General features: G+C 33.7%; 2 protein-coding genes across 2 annotated transcripts in view; both read right to left on the bottom strand.

Annotated features, from left to right (window-relative positions):
• Positions 1 to 921: 921 nt before the first annotated feature.
• LOC139522642 (nematocyst expressed protein 4-like) lies at positions 922 to 15,378 on the bottom strand. The gene is made up of 3 exons (XM_071316109.1): positions 15,306 to 15,378; positions 14,827 to 14,874; positions 922 to 1,574 (listed from the first exon to the last, which is right to left on the bottom strand). The coding sequence occupies exons 1-3, from the start codon at positions 15,376 to 15,378 to the stop codon at positions 922 to 924; spliced, it is 774 nt and encodes a 257-aa protein (XP_071172210.1).
• A 4,838-nt stretch (positions 15,379 to 20,216) lies between these two features.
• Positions 20,217 to 20,473, bottom strand: part of LOC139522641 (uncharacterized) — a 217,888-nt gene continuing 217,631 nt past the window's right edge. Inside the window, exon 13 of the mRNA XM_071316107.1 lies at positions 20,217 to 20,403. Within this exon, the coding sequence (XP_071172208.1) occupies positions 20,217 to 20,403 (187 nt within the window). The remainder of the gene's footprint in view (positions 20,404 to 20,473) is intronic.

The following is a 20,473-nucleotide window of genomic DNA, read 5'->3' as shown; positions in this document are numbered from 1 at the left end:
TAGCAAACAATAAAAGGCTCGAAATGATAGATGTAAATCAACCGACCGTGCAAGGGCTGTATAGCCAGTCAAGGTCGTTAAAAACTTCCATTTGTTGTTGTAAATCAATTCAAACGGGAGAACTAATGGCCTAGTTCTGGTAAAAAAGCAAAACACGAAACACAAATATGATAAACAGCAACAAAAAAATAACCGCTCAGTTACAGGCTCCTGACTTTTGGCAGATACATACAGGATGTGGCGGGGTTGAACATGCTTGATGCCGCCAAAGCTAGTTCAGGGTCAAAAGCAACTAATGAAGGCAGCATTGCTCTTCGTTTTCAAACTATCTAGAGTGTGTTTCTTTTTATTGTTATAGTAATTGATTACAATGCCAAAAAAAGTAGAAGTCCTCTCTTTACAGTAATTATTCCAATACGGAATTAAATTACAGTATTTGCTTTTTGAACAGCATTTCTAGATCTTAAGAGTTGATTGCCAATTGTGGCTTATAGACTAGTACATATATTTATATTTGCTGATCGTTATTTACGTGTTATGTTTCTCTTTATCTGTCTTTTTTTTCAAGATTATGGACAAAATAAAAGAATAAATGAAAACATTCATTTAAAGGGAATAACTCCAATAGATTCAGAAAAAAACACTGTATAAATTGCATCCGTCCAAGGCGTTTTTCTTACTTTACCTTCATCTCAGGAACGCTCAACGTCGAATATTTGAATGAGCTGTATGATCTGAACAGCCCAAAAAAATAGCCAATCCTTAAACAGACAATTTCGGCCCATTGAATGATTTTTAAATCTTGTCTTGCTAGTCATATTCGGTTTTTTAAATTTCTCTCTATCAGTTTTTTTTTATACTAAGCAAAACAAAACCAAAACGCTATAAAAAATGTTATTTTAAGAGTATCTTAATAATTTCTTAATTACCAACAGTGTTGTGTTTGGATGGTTGAACTGTTCCCGTTGGGTATGTGAAGCATGGTACTTGCGTCAAATAGGGTGTTTTTGTTGGTAGCATATCTGGAGGGAATGGTTTGTATGGTGACAATGTAGGTATCTCTCCTCGGAATTGGGCGGGTGGAACCTTTCCTGGTCGGTACGTGTAGCCTGGTCCTGGTGTCAGGTAAGGTGAAATAGTTGGTCGTAATCCTGGGGGAAATGGATTCCAAGGTGGCAGAGTTGGTGCTTTCCCAGATGCAAATGTCTGGCCTGGATATTGAGTAGGTACCCATCCTGGTTGGTAGGTGTAGCCTGGTCCTGGTGTGAAGTATGGAGCTACTGTTGGTAGTAGACCTATAGGAAATGGTTTGTCTGGTTGGAGTGTAGGTTCCTTTCCTGGTTTGAATGTTTGTCCAGGATATTGTGTTGGGACATTTCCTGGAGGATAAGTGTAGCCCGGTCCTGGTGTTCTGTAAGGTCCCATTGTAGGTATCAGTCCTGGAGGGAAAGGCTTGTTTGGAGCCAGAGTTGGTTCCTTTCCTGGTTGGTATGTCTGTCCTGGATATTGAGTGGGAGCGTGATATGTATAGCCTGGTCCAGGTGTTCGGTATAGTGAGATTTTTTGTCCTTGTACTGATAAAAATAAAACATAAATAAATAAATAAATAAATGAAAACGGAGATAACTCACATAACATTATTATATCAATTTTTCCAGTGTCCATCAAAATCTATTAAAACAAATACAACAAATATAACAAACATAATAAAAAACTACATGTATATACAGTAGCTCAAATACCGAATACGCACATGCACATGCACATTCAATCGAAGAACGAATATTATAAGATTCAAATATCTTCATTCTGTAAAGTTAAAAAAAAGTTTGCATGATATATGTTTCTAAATTATTTGTTCATTAAGATTATAAGATAATAAGACCAGAATATTTAAGCAAATCAGAATAAGGTCTGAGTGCATGAAAAATCCTAATGTTTAGCAAATAATTATTTAGATCAGTACACGTAGTAAATGTATAAGATAGATTATCAAGTGCTAGACCATTTATCATTAAGACAGCTTGCAAACTGTTATATGGTTTGCATGGTGGAAAAGTTGGAATTTTTCCCAGATAGGTAGTTGCTTAACACGTTGGATTATGTTACCCAGTGGTTAAACTGCTCATCTACTGGTTAACTCTAAACCAATGGAGTATTTTTATTTTCCAAATATTATCTAGAGGATAAAACTTGATATCCACTTAATAAATCTAATCTAGCCAGTCCTTTCAAGTTTTAGAAAAATAAAATTTCTGGCATTTGTCTTTCATTGTTTATAATTTTATACGCCAGACGCGCGTTTCGTCTACATAAGACTCATCACTGACGTTCAGATCAAAATAGTTACACAGCCAAACAAGTACAAAATTGAAGAGCATTGAGAACCCAAAATTTGAAAAAGTTGTGCATAATACGGTTAAGGTATTCTATGCCTGGGATAAGAAAATCCTTAGTTTTTTCGGAAAAATCATAGTTTTGTAAACAAGAAATTTATAATAATGACCATATAATTGATAATTATGTCAACACCGAAGTGACATCGACCCAGTGGTGTGCATGAATAGTTATCAAAGTAACCAGGATTATAATTTCATACGTCAGACGCGCGTTTTGTCTACAAAAGACTCATCAGTGACGCTCAGATCAAAACAGACTATTTGGCCTTGAATGTTTGTCCCTAATATTTTATTAACTGTGCATTTGCATTCAGATATCGCAGATCTAATTTATTCGTTCACAGTGTGTTAATTTACGTTTTTTGATTGAGTTAAGCCTTCCAGGTACCAGGTTTGGTACCATTAAAACGTTTAATCCCGCTGCAAATGTTTGCACCTGTCCTAAGTCAGGAATCTGATGTACAGTAGTTGTCGTTTGTTTATGTAATTTATACGTGTTTTTCGTTTCTCGTTTTTTTATATATAGATTAGACCGTTGGTTTTCCCGTTTGAATGGTTTTACACTAGTAATTTTGGGGCCCTTTATAGCTTGGTGTTCGGTGTGAGCCAAGGCTCCGTGTTGAAGGCCCTACATTGACCTATCATGGTTTACTTTTATAAATTGTTATTTGGATGGAGAGTTGTCTCATTGGCATTCACACCACATCTTCCTATATCTATATACAAAATTAAAATTGATGAAATAGACATAAACTGGTTGACTATAGGTTGAAGTTGTAATGATAAATTATCTGTCCTATATTGTATTTCGAAACCCGCTTTAAAAGGGACCTAAGGATAAATTTCCACGCCCTCCTCCTCTCCCCCCCCCCCACACACACACTCACTACTAAAGAAGGAAAATTCTACACTTTACATCAATCCTCATTAACAGTGAACACAAATTTTTGGCGTATCACATGTTGATACTATGAAGAAGACCACATTTTTATATATAAATTAATAAATTCGTTTTTTATGTTCCCCACTAAGAAAATATTTAAGACCATTAACAATATATAAAGAAACAAAAAACAAATATAGGTAATTCTTGGACGGATTTTGGAAGTTCAAGCTCAATCTATATATAGTTGTACACAAATCATTACTTTAAAAAATCGATTTTCACATTAATATGAATACAAAATTTGACTAAACAACAACCCCCAAACAATAAGTATGTATGAAAGCCTAATCATTTAAAATATTCTTAGGGAAAAACAGTCATGAATGCATAGTATAATAAAATATATATCCATAAGGTTTTTAATTTGAAGAGTGTTATTACGAACAGGAGTATTTAAATACGGAATATCATATAATAAGTACAGATAATTGATTAATTGATTCTACTATTTAGTCAGCCATCAGTCCTACCCTGATATACCCTATCTTTTTCGGGTAATTAATACTGATAGCGTTTGACATTTTTAGCCGAACAGATTTATCAATTTTACATAACTTAAATTATTGTATGCTGGTTCATATTCTGGACGCCAGTCTTTGCTCCTTTATAACATAATTCACTAACAAAAAACTATTATGAAGCTTAGAAATGGAAAAATATTAAATACTAAACTTGTTCAAAGGGTATCTACACGTCTCAATCTTCAAAATCGGTTATCTAAAAATACTACCATCGCTAACATTTTTAACAATAGAAATTGTGGTTACCCTTCTATCGATAAGTGTCATGCCAAAAAATGACTTACATGTCCCCGTCTTTCCACCAACAATACGGTTAGGTCCACGTTTAATGGTCGCACATTTTCTTTTAATTTTGAAACTGATATAACTTGAAAAACATACAGTATTATTTATTTACTCACATGAAACAAACCGGGATGTGGTATTCAGTACGTAGGAGAAACTAGACGATATTTATCTAAACGCACTCTCAAGAACATCTGTATCGTTTTAAAAGACCCAATAAACTATCATTTACCAACACCTTAAGAAGCACAACCATCCTTTTAAATATTTAGCAGTTCAACCTTTAGAAGTAGTAAATAAGCAGCCTGGTGAATCTCATTCAAAGTTTGTACGATCACGGAAAATAATTGAATTAAATTGGATTAAAAAATTACAGACAGTCTACCCTCTCGGTCTTAATGATAATATCATGGGAATTGGTAATATATCTAGAACCGATTCCGTTAACATTTTGGATATAGTTTCTAAAACTGTTCGTAAAAACCGTTCTCACGGTCGTAGGACAAATCGCAATCAAAGAAAATTTCGGACCAATCATACCAATATTTCGGACCTAATTTCTATTTCAAAAAACAACGGCAGACATTATCTGTTAACAAAACTCTGTTCATTACCGGTTCATAAATTAAATAAAATTTTGAAGGATTGCAACACAATTTCATATAGCAGTTCTAAGTATGAAATTGTTCAAATTATTATGGCATATTGTTATTCTAAACTATTTCCCAAAATTGATCGCCCTGAAGATCATAAAAAACATTTTATTAAAAGAAAGTATGTCAATAAAGGTTTTGATTTTGTAAATATTGCCGGTATATTTAACGACCATTCTGTTAAAGAACAAATTCCTGGATATTTTGACAATACTGAGCTACCTCTTATTTGTTATATTTACAAGAAATCTACCCGGACATTTGTGTTTAATTATAGTCAACTGTGTAAATATGTTAATATCAGTGAAAATACACCTACTTCATGTAATTGTAGTACCTCTGAATATATTTATGGACCCATTTCCCATGTTATAACAGGAGATCTTAACATCGTTCAAGACCGAGAGTTAAAATCATTCCTCAGTAAAGGACCTAAATATCGTCCCCCGTCAATTATTAATTGGAATGAGTGTCGCAATATCATCCACGACTCACTCCTTACTTACTGTATGAAATGGATAAAACGGGAAAAAGCTGACAAAAAATCTTTGGACTCTTTTTTTAATTCAGTAATGAAGATAGTTGATATACGTATTCAACATTTTAAAGAACATTTTACTATTAACAATAACCACAAAAAAACTATTTCTCGTATCAAACATAAACTAAAAGAACTAGCCAAGAAATTTGTTTTTGTCCCGGCCGATAAAGCTGCCAATAATATTATTATTGTTTGACGTAAATTTTACATTGAGGTTCTGAAAAAAGAAATCACCAATTCACCAACATTCCGACTGACTCCATTTTCAGAAAACGACATCTGTAACAAACATAAACTTTTAGCTACCGATTTACAAGTAGAGCCAAATACAATGAAAGTCCCAACTATGTACTGGCTTCCGAAGCTACACAAAACACCTTACAAATATAGATTTATTTCGTCTTCAAGCCATTGTTCCACTACTAACTTGTCTATTCTTCTTACCAGCACACTTGGTACAATTAAAAACCTGATAATAAATTGTTCAAATAAGGCATTCGAAAATAGTGGAATTAATTACTTTTGGAGTGTCAAGAACTCGTTGGAAGTACTTGATAAATTGCATGCTTATATTGGTGATTTTAAATCTGTTCAAAGTTTTGATTTTTCTACCCTGTATACCACATTGCCTCACATTCTCATTAAGAAAAAATTAACACACCTAATTAAATGGGCATTTAAAAAGTCAGAATGTGAATATATATGTTCAAACTCTTTTAGGTCATTTTTTAGTAGCAATAAACAAAAAAACTATGTCAATTGGACATGCTTTGATACTACAAGTACACACCCGTGATATCGCGGGTCCGTGACTGAATTAAAGTATATAACTATGCCTAAGCCTTATTTTAGTAATTGGTATTGTCATCTGATAAAGTCATGTCGATTATAAGATACACAGTTTTCTCTGCTTTGAAATCTTTCTGTTTGAACCCGTCGACCTGGAATTAATTAACTTATCAATTATTGGAAATATTAATTATTTGGAAAACAAAAGGTCCAGGCTATCCAGGAATGGGATATTTTTTAATCAACAGCATTGTCCTATATTAGTTATCTTAGAAAGTCTTGCTGGTAGCTGAATAAAGCTACAATAGGGAACAATTTGACAATGATTGAATTTAATAGTGTCAGCCCTTTGATTATGACCCGTGTATATAGCAAAATCCTAAATACACCGTTTGGTGGTGCGCCTGTCAAATGCGGAACGTACAGATAAGGTAATAGCTAACAGGTGAATATACTATTGGTATCGGTATCGGATTAGACCCGGAACTTGTTAATTATTGGCAATATCAATTATGTGGAAAACAAAAGGGTCTGGAGTGGTGTAATTTTTAATCTACACCATTGTCCTATATTAGTTATATATAGAGTTGAATTCTTTGATTTGTCGTTTTTACCCGATGACGGCTGACAAATTGGACCTCGTAATTTTAGTATTATAGATATATGCCCTTGAATTTTTACTAGATAACATTTTTGTTCGCTTTGGGGATTCCGTATATCGTCAGATTATCGGAATTCCAATGGAGACTAACTGTGCACCACTTATTGCGGACCTGTTTTTGTATTGCTATGAGTTACAATTTATGACAAAAAAAAAGCAAAGACCCATCGAAACAACATCTTATAAACAAATTTAATAATACTTTTAGATATTTGTATGATATTTTGGCTCTCAATAATGACGACTTTAGTATGTATATTAAAGAAATTTATCCTGTTGAACTTACTTTAAATAAAGCTAATACTAACAATGACCACTGCCCTTTCCTCGATCTTGATATCTATATCACTAACGGAAAGCTGAATACTAAAATTTATGATAAAAGAGATGATTTTTCATTTCCTATCGTTAATTATCCATTTTTAGATGGTGACGTTCCCTTGTCACCATCTTACGGTGTTTATATATCTCAACTTGTACGATTCGCTCGTGTATGTAACAATGTTTTAGATTTTAACGAGAGAATTTATGTATTACTGAAAAATTATTACACCAGGGTTTTCGATATCACAAACTAGTCAAAACATTTACTAAATTTTATCATCGGTATAAGGACATCATTCGTAAATATAGCTCAACATGCAGACTTCTTATACGTTCAGGTATTTCACATCCAATTTTGTATGGAAATATTCTTTATAAGCACAAAGGTGTCAGTATTCACCTCAAAAACTAACAAAACCTTTGAATAAGAAGGGATATAGTTACGAGACTGTTGCCAGGTCATTAAAGATTGCATATTTTGGCGTTAATATTGATTCACTTATAGGGTCTTTGCATCGGAACTAAACACATTTATTCAAAAACCAGTTGTTGGCATGACACGGGTTATGTTCTTCTCATATATGTTATGATGGTATGATACTAAACCCCTAACGGGAAAGATTGTGCCTGATGTTCATATGATGAAATCATAATCTTTCAGTCAGTTTAATTGAAGTCTGGAGCTGGCATGTCAGTTAACTGCTAGTAGTCTGTTGCTATTTATGTATTATTGTCATTTTGTTTATTTTCTTTGGTTACATCTTCTGACATCAGACTCGGACTTCTCTTGAACTGAATTTTAATGTGCGTATTGTTATGCGTTTACTTTTCTACATTGGCTAGAGGTATACGGGGAGGGTTGAGATCTCACAAACATGTTTAACCCCGCCGCGTTTTTGTGCCTGTCCCAAGTCAGGAGCCTCTGGCTTTTGTTAGTCTTGTATTATTTTAATTTTAGTTTCTTGTGTACAATTTGGAAATTAGTATGGCGTTCATTATCACTGAAATAGTATATATTTGTTTAGGGGCCAGTTGAAGGACGCCTCCGGGTGCGGGAATTTCTCGCTACATTAAAGACCTGTTGGTGACCTTCTGCTGTTGTTTTTTTCTATGGTCGGGTTGTTGTCTCTTAGGCACATTCCCCATTTCCATTCTCAATTTTATTGATTGCTTGATTGATTGTTACTTAACGCCACTTTTATACTGTTGTGCTATTTCGTGGAGGTCAGTTTTTATTGGTGAAGGAACCGAAGTGCCCGGCGAAAATCAAAAATTGACAACCCTAGTGAATTGAGATCAAGTGCATCTGCCATGTGCGGGATTCGATCTCACAACCTGAATGTTCACAGGCTAGTGTTATAGTAGTTCGAATACTTACACTATTTGGTCATCGAGTCTACAATATATTGTCCTTTAAGTAACGTTTTTATTGTAATATCAAATTTCGAAGTCGATTTAGGGGTTGGAAGGAATTTAATGCGACTGTCATACAAGTGAGAGGTTAGGCTAGCTATAAAACAAGGTTAAATCCACCATTTTCGACATGAGAAAATGCCGGTATTAAACAAGTCAGAAATATGACAGTTGTTATCCATTCGTTTGATGTGTTTGTGCTTTTGATTTTGCCATTTGCTTAAGAACTTTCCGTTTAGAATTTTCCTCGGAGTTCGGTGTTTTTGTTATTTTATTTTTCATAGAGTTACGTATAAGGTTAATGCAATATGCCCCACTCTGAATTTATGTTGTCTTGCAGATGGGTCTATATTTTAACATCCTGAATCCGCATCCTCAACTAGATGATTTATATAATTTTTACGAGTTTATTATTAAATGTATGTATAATTACAGATTTTCCTGCATACAATAAAGACATTTAGGTTGGTCCATATTTTAACATCCTGAATCCGCATCCTCAACTAGATGATTTATATAATTTTTACGAGTTTATTATTAAATGTATGTATAATTACAGATTTTCCTGCATACAATAAAGACATTTAGGTTTTTTGCATCCGGTTCATTAAATGTGTATTTCTCTGTTCTGCGTGTTCCTGTATATTTTTTTTAATTTCGTAATGTATTCCGGTCACTGAAAGGTTGTCATTTTAGCAGTTAATCTAACATTGCCATATACGCGGTAGGTTTGGTTAGCCATAAAACCAGATTCAATCACCATTTTTTCTTAAAATGTCTTGTTCAAAGTCATAAAAATGGCAGTTGTTATCAAATAGATATAAGAATATGTGGTACGAGTGTCGATGAGACAACTCTCCATCCAAGAAAAAAAATTATAAAAATAAACCATTTTAGGTCAAAGAACGGTCTTCAACACGGAGCCATGGCTCACATCGAACAGCAAGTTTTAAAGGGCCCAACCAATAACTAGTGTAAAACCATTCAAACGGAAAACCAACGGTTTAATCTATATTAAAAAAAAAGAAAGGAGAAGCACTTAGGAACCACATCAACAAACGTCAACTTCTGAACATCAGGTTCCTGACTTAGAACAGGTGCAAACAATTGCAGCGGGTGTTTAACGTTTTAAAAGTTTCTATATATGTCGCCGTTTGTTTTTGATGCAGTTCCGTGTTATGTATAATCATCATTTTGTTTATTTTCTTTTGTTACCTATTCTGACATCGGACTCGGACTTCTCTTAAACTGAGTTTTACTGTGTGAATTGTTGTGGGTTTGTTTTTTCGACATTTGCTTAAGGTTGAGGGGTAGGGTTGAGATCTCGACGTCCAATATTTTGCTTTTCTAATCGACACCCGTTTTGGACACAACATATAAAATTGACATCAAACTATATATCAGCTGAAACCTTAAGACTTTAAACATGTCTTTTTTTAATGTATCACACACTGAACTAAGTATGTAAATAGGTTGTGATATTAATTTTGAAATTTTTAGAGATAACACAAAAATAAGGAGATGTGATATGATTTCAAAAAGTACAACTGTCTACAAGCGTTCAAATAAGATAAATGTTAGCAATTATAGGCAACCTTACAGCTTTCAGATTTAGAGTTTAGATTTATGAGTTTGACTGTCCCTTTGGTATCTTTCGTCCCTCTTTTTTCAACAATGATAAAAACCCATACCTCAAAGGCTATCAGAGGGTAGTAATGTTCTTTATCGTAAGGCGTCAAACAGTCATTTTGGCTACCGTTAGCATCAAATTGGTTAATATTATATCGTGATTCGTCAAACTATCCCGATCATGATTCGTCAAACTATCCCGATCGTGATTCGTCAGAGGTCTCAAAAAATGATCGTTACCGTAATATTTGGAATCAAATTGACGTGATTCGTCAAATTTACTCAATGATGTATCGTCTAAAAAAGTCTACAATCTATTATCATGCACCAAATATTACCGTTAACGTCACTTAGCAAGCTTTTTTACCGTCATTTGTCATGAAGGTACCTCCATTTTGACCCTCCTATAAAAGGCCACAACATGAATAATGTAAACAATTCAAATCAGAAAATTAACGGTCTTATTTTTAAAAAAATCCGAAAAACATGCTACCTATTTCGGGTTGAAAGAATCTATGTGGAAAGTATATATAAGTGTTTGAAAATTTAGTTGTCATAAGAACCCCACACAACATGTTCATTTATATACTCTTATCGTTGGTGTGTTTCCTTCGCTGAATCAAATTAAATCTAGCGAACAATGGTATACTTCTATTTCCTTTATTCATACATATAACAAGTCAGTTATTTTACGATTTCGCCATTCTTAAACAATATCGAAAACGGACGCAGCATATTGATAATATTACAACAAAAGACATAATCTCCCCCGCAATAAAGAAAAGAAATTAATGAAAAAGAAAAAGAAACGAACAAAAAAATAACTTTAAAAATTGTACGAGACACTTTCCTCACACATTCTTTTCACCATACCGAAAAAAAATGAAAACATTTTAAATATGGTTTCAAGCTTATACGAAAATAAGCTGTGATATAAATAATATTGTCTCCAGGTTTTTCAGAGAATCTTTTAGACATTAACGTGATCGTGTTAGAAAGCAGAGTACATTGACCTTAGTGAATTTATTATATATGTAGGACTCTCAAGTGCGATTGGAATGCTAAAGTACGATGGTCACGCTAAAGTGCGATGGTCTACGCTAAAGTCCGATTGATTGTCTGCGAAAATATAGACGTTAGAAACGTAGTTTGATAATGACGTAAACATTAATTTAAACTTATTCTTTGTTGGTTGAAGCACAATGGGGTTTTTTTTCGTGCTGGAAGACGGACTTGTATCCTACATTCGATCATTTTACTATATAAATACAAAATAGTATACGCATACTTATCCTGCTGATATTTGAAGCAAACGGAAACATTTGAATCATTATTTATGTGACAGTTTACTTTGCGATCCAAGTTAAAATGCTGTCGACTTTAATTAGTTATATACGTCTGTAAAATAGAGATACATATTTTCATGCGTGAATTATAAATTATCTGCAAAAACAACCATCACACTTTGGCGTGAGACACCATCGTACTTTATGAGTTTGACTGTCCCTTTGGTATCTTTCGTCCCTCTTTTAGCATATACCATCGCACTTTAGAGTACCATCGCACTTTAGAGTCCTACATATATAAATACATAAAACAAAATCTCGTCCTGTATATGTGGTTACTAACATCATTGTGAAACATTCGCAGTTGAAATTTTGCGTTGAGTACTTATGATTATTCGTAATCGACAATCGTCCCAATTTTCGATTACCACAATATGATAATAAAGAGTTCAGGGACAGATTCATGTTTTCGAGTAGTTTACAGTGTATTACTGATTTATACAGAAGATTACTTATGTTTACTTGGGATGAGTAGTAAGTATTAGTTAATCAAATGTTAAATTATCTAACCAAAGTACGCTGAAATTTTTGGTAGTAGATCTGCAATTTGTATCACATTAGATTTACCCCAGAGCTATTTGATAAAAATAAATGTTCAGCGTTACATTTTTAAATGTACCTAAGTCAATGCACATTGATTTACCCCACTGCTGGTGACCGATTCTTCCCTGCGGGTATCTTAGTTGTTGACATGAATATCAATTATATGGTCACTTTTATAAATATACTGTTTGTAAAAGTATGAACTATTCGAAATACTAAGGATTTTCATATCCCAGGCATAGATTACTTTAGCCGTATTTGGCACAATTTTTTGGAAATTTGGGTTTTCAATGTTCTTCAACATTGAACATTTTGGCTTTTTAACCTTTTTTTATTTGAGGGTCTAATGTGCCACAATTATTTACAGTAACATTTTTAGAATTCATTTCATCCTTATTCCCAAGGTGGTTTTTTTAGCAACTGGGTAATACTTATTTTCACTTTTGCACAATTGCTTGTTATGCAGCATACTTCTTCACAGTTACAACATAATTAACTTATTTAACAGTTATAAATACATCCAATAAACATCTCACTCCTCTTACATCACTTTCATACAACGATACGGGAAACAAGGTTAATACTGTATTGCGTAATCACGGACATTAGACAAAGTCACATTCACAACACTACTCTCTCTTTTCAAGAATATTTCGTCCTTGAAATAAAAGTTAAATCAAGACAAATTGCATTATCGTGTTTTCCAGTTCATCTCAGGTAACATAGACAATCAACCGGATCATGCATCACGTTTATATGTGTTTTCTTTGGCGGTTCTATCCCTAAATGAATGTACTTGTCATGACCGCGCTCGTAAACTTTATTTATTTAGGGAGGAGGAGGAGGAGGAGGAGGAGGAAGAAGAAGACAAAGACAACGACTACGATGATAATGATGATGTAGAAAATGTAGGAAATATAGGAAATAAAGTCATTGGAAGAATGTTTTTGATATAATCACAATTTCAAAGTTCAATATGGCTACTCGTATTTTGAGTAAATTAAATACCGTCCGTTTTTGGACACTCTAAAAACAGTATTAAACACTGTATAGTATATTGTTTTGTCTTCTTGAACATGTTTTCAATAGCAATTTTTAAATGAATAATAGAAAAATATTTTAAAGTAAATCTAAACAGTCATGATTATATATTTATGAGATTTAGCTAGCTATAGAACGAGGTAAAACCCAGCATTTTCTTATGTAAACTTCTGTTTTAATTCAGTTGTTTTAATCACTCGTTCGGTTGATTGATCATGTTTGAAGTTGTCAGTATTTTAAGACATTCCCCTTTTTTAATTTACCTTAGAGTAAAATAATCTTGTTATACATTTTTTAGCCTGAAGATAAGTTAATAGTTGAACATTAATGGATGAAAATTCGTGCAATCTCACATGACTATTTAAATTTTACAAAACAATGCCAGAAAATTCTATTAATTATTTCTATAAACAATTATAATTTTAATTTGTATCCTTTTAAAATCAAAACCTGATAGGGTAGATTAACTTTTGCAATTTTCTTATCTTGACATTAATTAATTTTCCCAGGAGTAAATTACCTTACCATATTTGGTACAACCTTTCTGGAATTTTGGGTCCTCAATGGTTGTTAACTTTTTACTTGTTTGGCTTTATAACTATTTTGATCTGAGCGTCACTGATGATTCTTATGTAGACGAAACGCGCGACTGGCGTATCAAACTATAATCATGGTACCTTTGATAACTATTGACTAATACATATCAAATAAGGAAAATATTCTGATTTATTTCAACAAAAACTTCTAGAATTTTTCTTTGTAATATATGTTGTGCAAGTGAGTGAAAACCTAATTGCAGTTAATTTGCTTAAATCAGTACCGAGAAAGTGAAGTAAGTAGGTAACACTTAGCTGACTTCTTGTCCAATTGTTGTATCTTCTTTTACACACTAAGAACGTGTAATGTTAGTCAATCCATGAGAATAGTTGCCAGGCGTAAAATTTAGATATTTTCCACCAAAGCGTTGACTCAATTTATTTGTTATATAATATAATTAAGGATTGACGGGTCTGTTAATTGATGTAGATTACTATAATCATAAATGGGTAAAAACATATAAAACATTGGTGATAATTAGGCACGGCTGGAGTCACATAACTCATATAATGATTTTAAGCTGTTAGGATGTAATTGATCTTTTTATAATTCCAGGAGGTATAACAAACAAATTAATATAGTAATTACCCGCTTGTTTGTCATAGAAACGGACTATTTGATAAGAACTTCCATTTTTAAAAATGAATGGTAGGTTGAACCTAGTCTTTTTGGATAGTCAAACCTCCCGCAACAACAATAAAGGACGTGTATAATATTGATGCTTGGGCATGTGTTCTGAACCTTTTTCAAATAAAATACAGCCTTTTTTAAGGTATTTTGTTGTAACAAAAAAATATATTGTTGACCTTTTTTATTTTGCCATTTGATAAGGGACTCTCCTATAAGAATTTTCCTTGGAGTTCGCCATTTTAGTTATTTTACATTTTAGAAAGACATAACCACGGTTTTCAATTCTTACAAAATGACCAAATTCATGTGTAAAAAGTTTGGACTCACACAACAATAGATTTTCTTTGAACAATTACACGCAAAGAATAACACACTTATACATAAAAGTATTCTGCTTAGTTCTACATTTATTATGATGACCATTTTTCAACAACTGGTGATTTATGATAGGTCTTAAATAAACTAATAAAGATAGCACTGTGTGCCTTTTTTTAACTCTAACACTTACATGTACTATGTCCCTGGATAGTAAAGACATCACCAACACCTGGTTTATCTGTAAGAATAATAAAATACTAATGATTAATAATCAATTACTAAAAAAACTGTTCCATGTTCCTATCTTCCTATCTACGTTTTTCTTCATTCCTATGAAGTATAATTCTTCAATCAGGACGGGAGCGTCTCGGGAAGAATGACAGAAAGCTAGAATTGTCTCATTAAATTATTTAAAATGCGTTGACTATGTTCAATTCATCTATTCCATCAAACTGGAAAAAAAGAACTACATTTGTATCTTAACTTGCATCTAAACATTTACAATGATGCTTGATTGAAAACAAAACTAAACGACAAAAGATATCATTGTAAAATTTCCATTTCATTGTAGCAATATCCCTGCAGAGTTTGGATAATGAGTATATATAGTTAATAAAATGATTCAGAACTTGTGTTTCCCCCACTTTAAAAGCAATATTCCAACTTTACCTGCATATGAGATATACATTTCCCTACTCATTCGGTAATAATTGTAAAATGGATTGACAGGTGTCATTTCCATATTTGTAACGAGTGTGGTTTACATTATCTGTAATGTCCGCTTGCTGATATGTATAACGTGTTAAGAAGATTAACTTTGAGTTAAAGTACTGATAAAATTGAGAATGGAAATGGGGAATGTGTCAAAGAGACAACAACCCGACCAAATAAAAAACAACAGCAGAGGGTCACCAACAGGTCTTCAATGTAGCGAGAAATTCCCGCACCCGGAGGCGTCCTTCAGCTGGCCCCTAAACAAATATATACTAGTATTGCTTTTCATATAAAAATAAATGATGATTTTCGGTGTAGATATGTCGTCTGTAAAATCGGTTTTAAACAGTGATCCTCTGCTTTTCTTTTTCATATACATACATAGATATAAGAAGATGTTGCATGAGTGCCAATGAGACAACTCTTCATCCAAGTCACAATTAGTAAAATGTAAAGCATTATAGGACGGCCTTCAACACGGAGCCCTGGCTCACATCGAACAGTAAGTTACAAAGACCCCAAAAATTACTAGTATAAAACCATTCAAACAGGAAAACTAATGTATGGTCTTTATTTTATGATTAGAGTTTTCTTGAAACTGTCGAGGTCTTTTTATTTTTGCGTTTCAATTTCCCCCCGCGAAAGTAGTTATCAAAGGTACCAGGATTATAATTTTTACGCCAGACGCGTGTTTGGTCTACATAAGACTCATCAGCGACGCTCAGATCAAAATATTTATAAAGCCAAACAAGTACAAAGATGAAGAGCATTGAGGATCCAAAATTCCAAAACGTTGTGCCAAATACGGCTAAGGTCATCTATGCCTGGGATAAGAAAATCCTTAGTTTTTCGAAAAATTCAAAGTTTGTAAACAGGAAATTTATGAAAATGACCATATTATTGATATTCATGGCAACACCGAGGTGTTGACTACTGGGCTGGTGATACCCTCGGGGACGAAACGTCAACCAGAAGTGACATCGACCCAGTGTTGTAAATAGTTATCAAAGGTACAAGGATTATAATTTAATACGTCAGACGCGCGTTTCGTCTACATAAGCCTCATCAGTGACGCTCATATCAAAATATTTATAAGGCCAAACAAGTGCGAAGTTGAAGGGCATTGTGGACCGAAAATTCCAAATAAGTTGTGCCAAATACGGTTAAAGTAATGTATTCCTGGAATAAGAAAATCCTTAGTTTCTCGGAAAACTCAAAGTTTTGTGACAGAAAATTATAAAAATGACAATATAATTGATATCCATGTCAACACCGAGGTGCTGACTACTTGGCTGGTGATACCCTCGGAGACGAAACGTCCACCAGCAGTGACATCGACCCAATATTGTAAATAGTTATCAAAGGTACGAGGATTATAATTTAATACGCCAGACGCGCGTTTCGTCTACATACGACTCATCAGTAACGCTCAGATCAAAATATATATAAAGCCAAACAAGTACAAAGTTGAAGAGCATTGAGGATCCAAAATTCCAAAACGTTGTGCCAAATACGGCTAAGGTCATCTATGCCTGGGATACGAAAATCCTTAGTTTTTCGAAAAATTCAAAGTTTGTAAACAGGAAATTTATAAAAAATGACCATATTATTGATATGCATGGCAACACCGAGGTGTTAACTACTGGGCTGGTGATACCCTCGGGGACGAAACGTCAACCAGCAGTGGCATCGACCCAGTGGTGTAAATAGTCATCAAAGGTACGAGGATTATAATTTAATACGCCAGACGCGCGTTTCGTCTACATCAGACTCATAAGTGACGCTCAGATCAAAATATTTGTAACGCCAAACAAGTACAAAGTTGAAGAGCATTGAGGAACCAAAATTCCAAAAGAGTTGTGCCAAATACGACTAAGGTAATGTATTCCTGGAATAAGAAAATCCTTAGTTTCTCGAAAAACTGAAAGTTTTGTGACAGAAAATTATAAAAATGACAATATAATTGATATCCATGTCAACACCGAGGTGCTGACTACTTGGCTGGTGATACCCTCGGAGACGAAACGTCCACCAGCAGTGACATCGACCCAATATTGTAAATAGTTATCAAAGGTACGAGGATTATAATTTAATACGCCAGACGCGCGTTTCGTCTACATACGACTCATCAGTAACGCTCAGATCAAAATATATATAAAGCCAAACAAGTACAAAGTTGAAGAGCATTGAGGATCCAAAATTCCAAAACGTTGTGCCAAATACGGCTAAGGTCATCTATGCCTGGGATACGAAAATCCTTAGTTTTTCGAAAAATTCAAAGTTTGTAAACAGGAAATTTATAAAAAAATGACCATATTATTGATATGCATGGCAACACCGAGGTGTTAACTACTGGGCTGGTGATACCCTCGGGGACGAAACGTCAACCAGCAGTGGCATCGACCCAGTGGTGTAAATAGTTATCAAAGGTACGAGGATTATAATTTAATACGCCAGACGCGCGTTTCGTCTACATAAGACTCATAAGTGACGCTCAGATCAAAATATTTGTAACGCCAAACAAGTACAAAGTTGAAGAGCATTGAGGAACCAAAACTCCAAAAGAGTTGTGCCAAATACGACTAAGGTAATCTATTCCTGGAATAAGAAAATCCTTAGTTTTTCGAAAAAATCAAAGTTTTGTAACAGGAAATTTATAAAAATGACAATATAATTAATATTCATGTCAACACCGAACTTCTGACTACTGGACTGGTGATACCCTCGGGGACGAAACGTCCACCAGCAGCGGCATCGACCCAGCGGTGTACATAGTTATCAAAGGTAACAGGATTATAATTTAAGACGCACGTTTCGTCTACATAAGACTCATCAGTGACGCTCAGATCAAACTAGTTCAAAGTACAAAGTTGAAGAGCATTAAGGACCCTGAATTCAAAAAGAGTTAAGCGAAGCGATAATAAATCTACCGCCAAATTTACAACATGAGGGTAAGCTACTGGCATTGATGTGCTAGTAACTACTGTCCTTTGGAATTCATAGACGTCATTGCAGTTCGAAGAAAAGTAAAATCACAAAAATACGGAACTCCGAGGAAAATTCAATCGGAAAGTCCCTAATCAGAGGGCAAAATTAAATGACAAAACACATCAAACGAATGGACAACATCTGTCATATTCCTGTCTTGGAACAGAAATTTTCAAATGTAGATTGATGGATTGAATCTGGTTTTATAACGCTAAACCTCTCACTTGTATGACAGTCACATCAAATTCCGTTATATTTACAACGATGCGTGTACAAAAAAGACATTATAGGTAAAATATTCAAAATATGGGTACAGCAGTCATCACTGTGTTTCAATCTCAAAACCAACAATCATTTACAAAAAGGACAAAAGCATCTATCAAATCAAAAAACACATTCATTGATTCGCGTGTTTGACGTCAGAAAATGTAAACGTCACATAGGAAGACATTTTGTCGTTCAATGTTTATAAAAAATAATTTAATTTCACATTGGAAGTGGTATACAGGGTTAAAAAATCAAAAAATATGATAGGATTAATTTGTGAAACAGACCAAAATTTAAAAGTGTCCAGAAGTTCTTTAGATTTTTTAAGAATCCACACAGCCTATGGTTGATACCACTACGCAAGTAAAATAATTTTGTTATTTAACGTTCAAAGTATTTTCAAATTTACAATAGACCAATAACATAATGCCATATAATAGAACAATAACATAATGACATATAATAGAACAGTAACATAATGACATATAATTGAACAATAACATAATGACGGGATCTGTTAAAGTACAGAGTCACGTTATAAGAACGAAGAAACACAAGAAGTCGCATATACAAATCACCAGCAAAAATGATAGATAATACAAACACATTGACGGGATGTATAAGTACCGAGTCATGTCTAATGTATATCACCCAAAACAGACCAAACAGTAAAAATAATATTAATGACAGAACAAAGACAAAGAAAAGAACAATATAACACGTTGTTAAGATAATAAACAACATCAGTACGCAGAATCTATACAAGACCATCATGTATTATTTGTGAAGTTGATACGGAATATATATCAACAAGGTCTTGGTATTTTTCGATGAACATTTTTTAGAAAAAGGACGAGACGTTCATCAACTTTCTGCTAAGACACTGGGGACGTCGTTTTACAAAGACTGAGTAGGAGCTCAGTTTCTTCGATATAACAATGCTGTTCTTTCGTCTGACGCATAAGACAGCATTACGGATTTTCTCATAGATCATTAAATTTATTTCTGTGGTCCGTTTAATGCTTTTTTTTTTATCATATCGACTAATATTGTTCTTGTCTGAAATTATATGTGACCAATCTAAAGAATTTTACTGCGTCTGCATAAATGTCAGGATTCCTTGTCAAAAATACAAAATATTCCTTTACCATGGTTTTTTCTCAAAGAGTGGCGAAATATGTCAAAGGGACATTCAAACACCTTAATCGGAAGTAAAATATAAAGTCGTGGCTAAAAAAGAAAAACAAATACCAACACACAAAAATAAGTTTACAAAACACAATCCTGGGGAATAAAGACTGAGCAACACGAACCCTAACAAATCCGGATGTGATCTCAGTTGATCTGAAAGGTAAAGCAGACATAACTCGGTATGTCACATTCAGGGAAAGGGGACGAAATTGTAGTTACAATAATTGAATCATGTTCATTGGCATGTATGAAACAGTTATTGCACAACGTTCAACTAATTCGTGATGGTGTCAAATTGATGATTTCAACTTCACTACTTATAATTCTTGGTTGATGGCTCCCTTGTGAGCGGCATTCCTCTATCACTAAGAGTTGAATATCGTTTTTGTCTACAGAAAGAGAAAATTTCATTTGTGAATGTTAGACTAAATACTTACTATATCCCCAATGAGCAGAAGTCTGGCCTGGAGCATAATAGAAAGCTGGTTTCTTATCTGTTTCCATAAAACACATGTTTGCTGTCGATATAAACATCCAACCAGTTGAATCACATTTTGATTTATCAGCATTCTGACTAGCATAGAATTCTCTAAGAAAATCTGGATCTCTGAAATGATTTTTGTTTAAATCGTTCTAACAATGTTGTAAATTTCCTTTTTTTTTATTTTACTGATGGT

This window comes from Mytilus edulis, chromosome 5, assembly GCF_963676685.1.
Source record: "Mytilus edulis chromosome 5, xbMytEdul2.2, whole genome shotgun sequence".
NCBI lineage: Eukaryota > Metazoa > Mollusca > Bivalvia > Mytilida > Mytilidae > Mytilus > Mytilus edulis.
The sequence above is the reverse complement of the archived record's forward strand: the minus strand, read 5'-3'. Positions and strand labels throughout refer to the sequence as shown.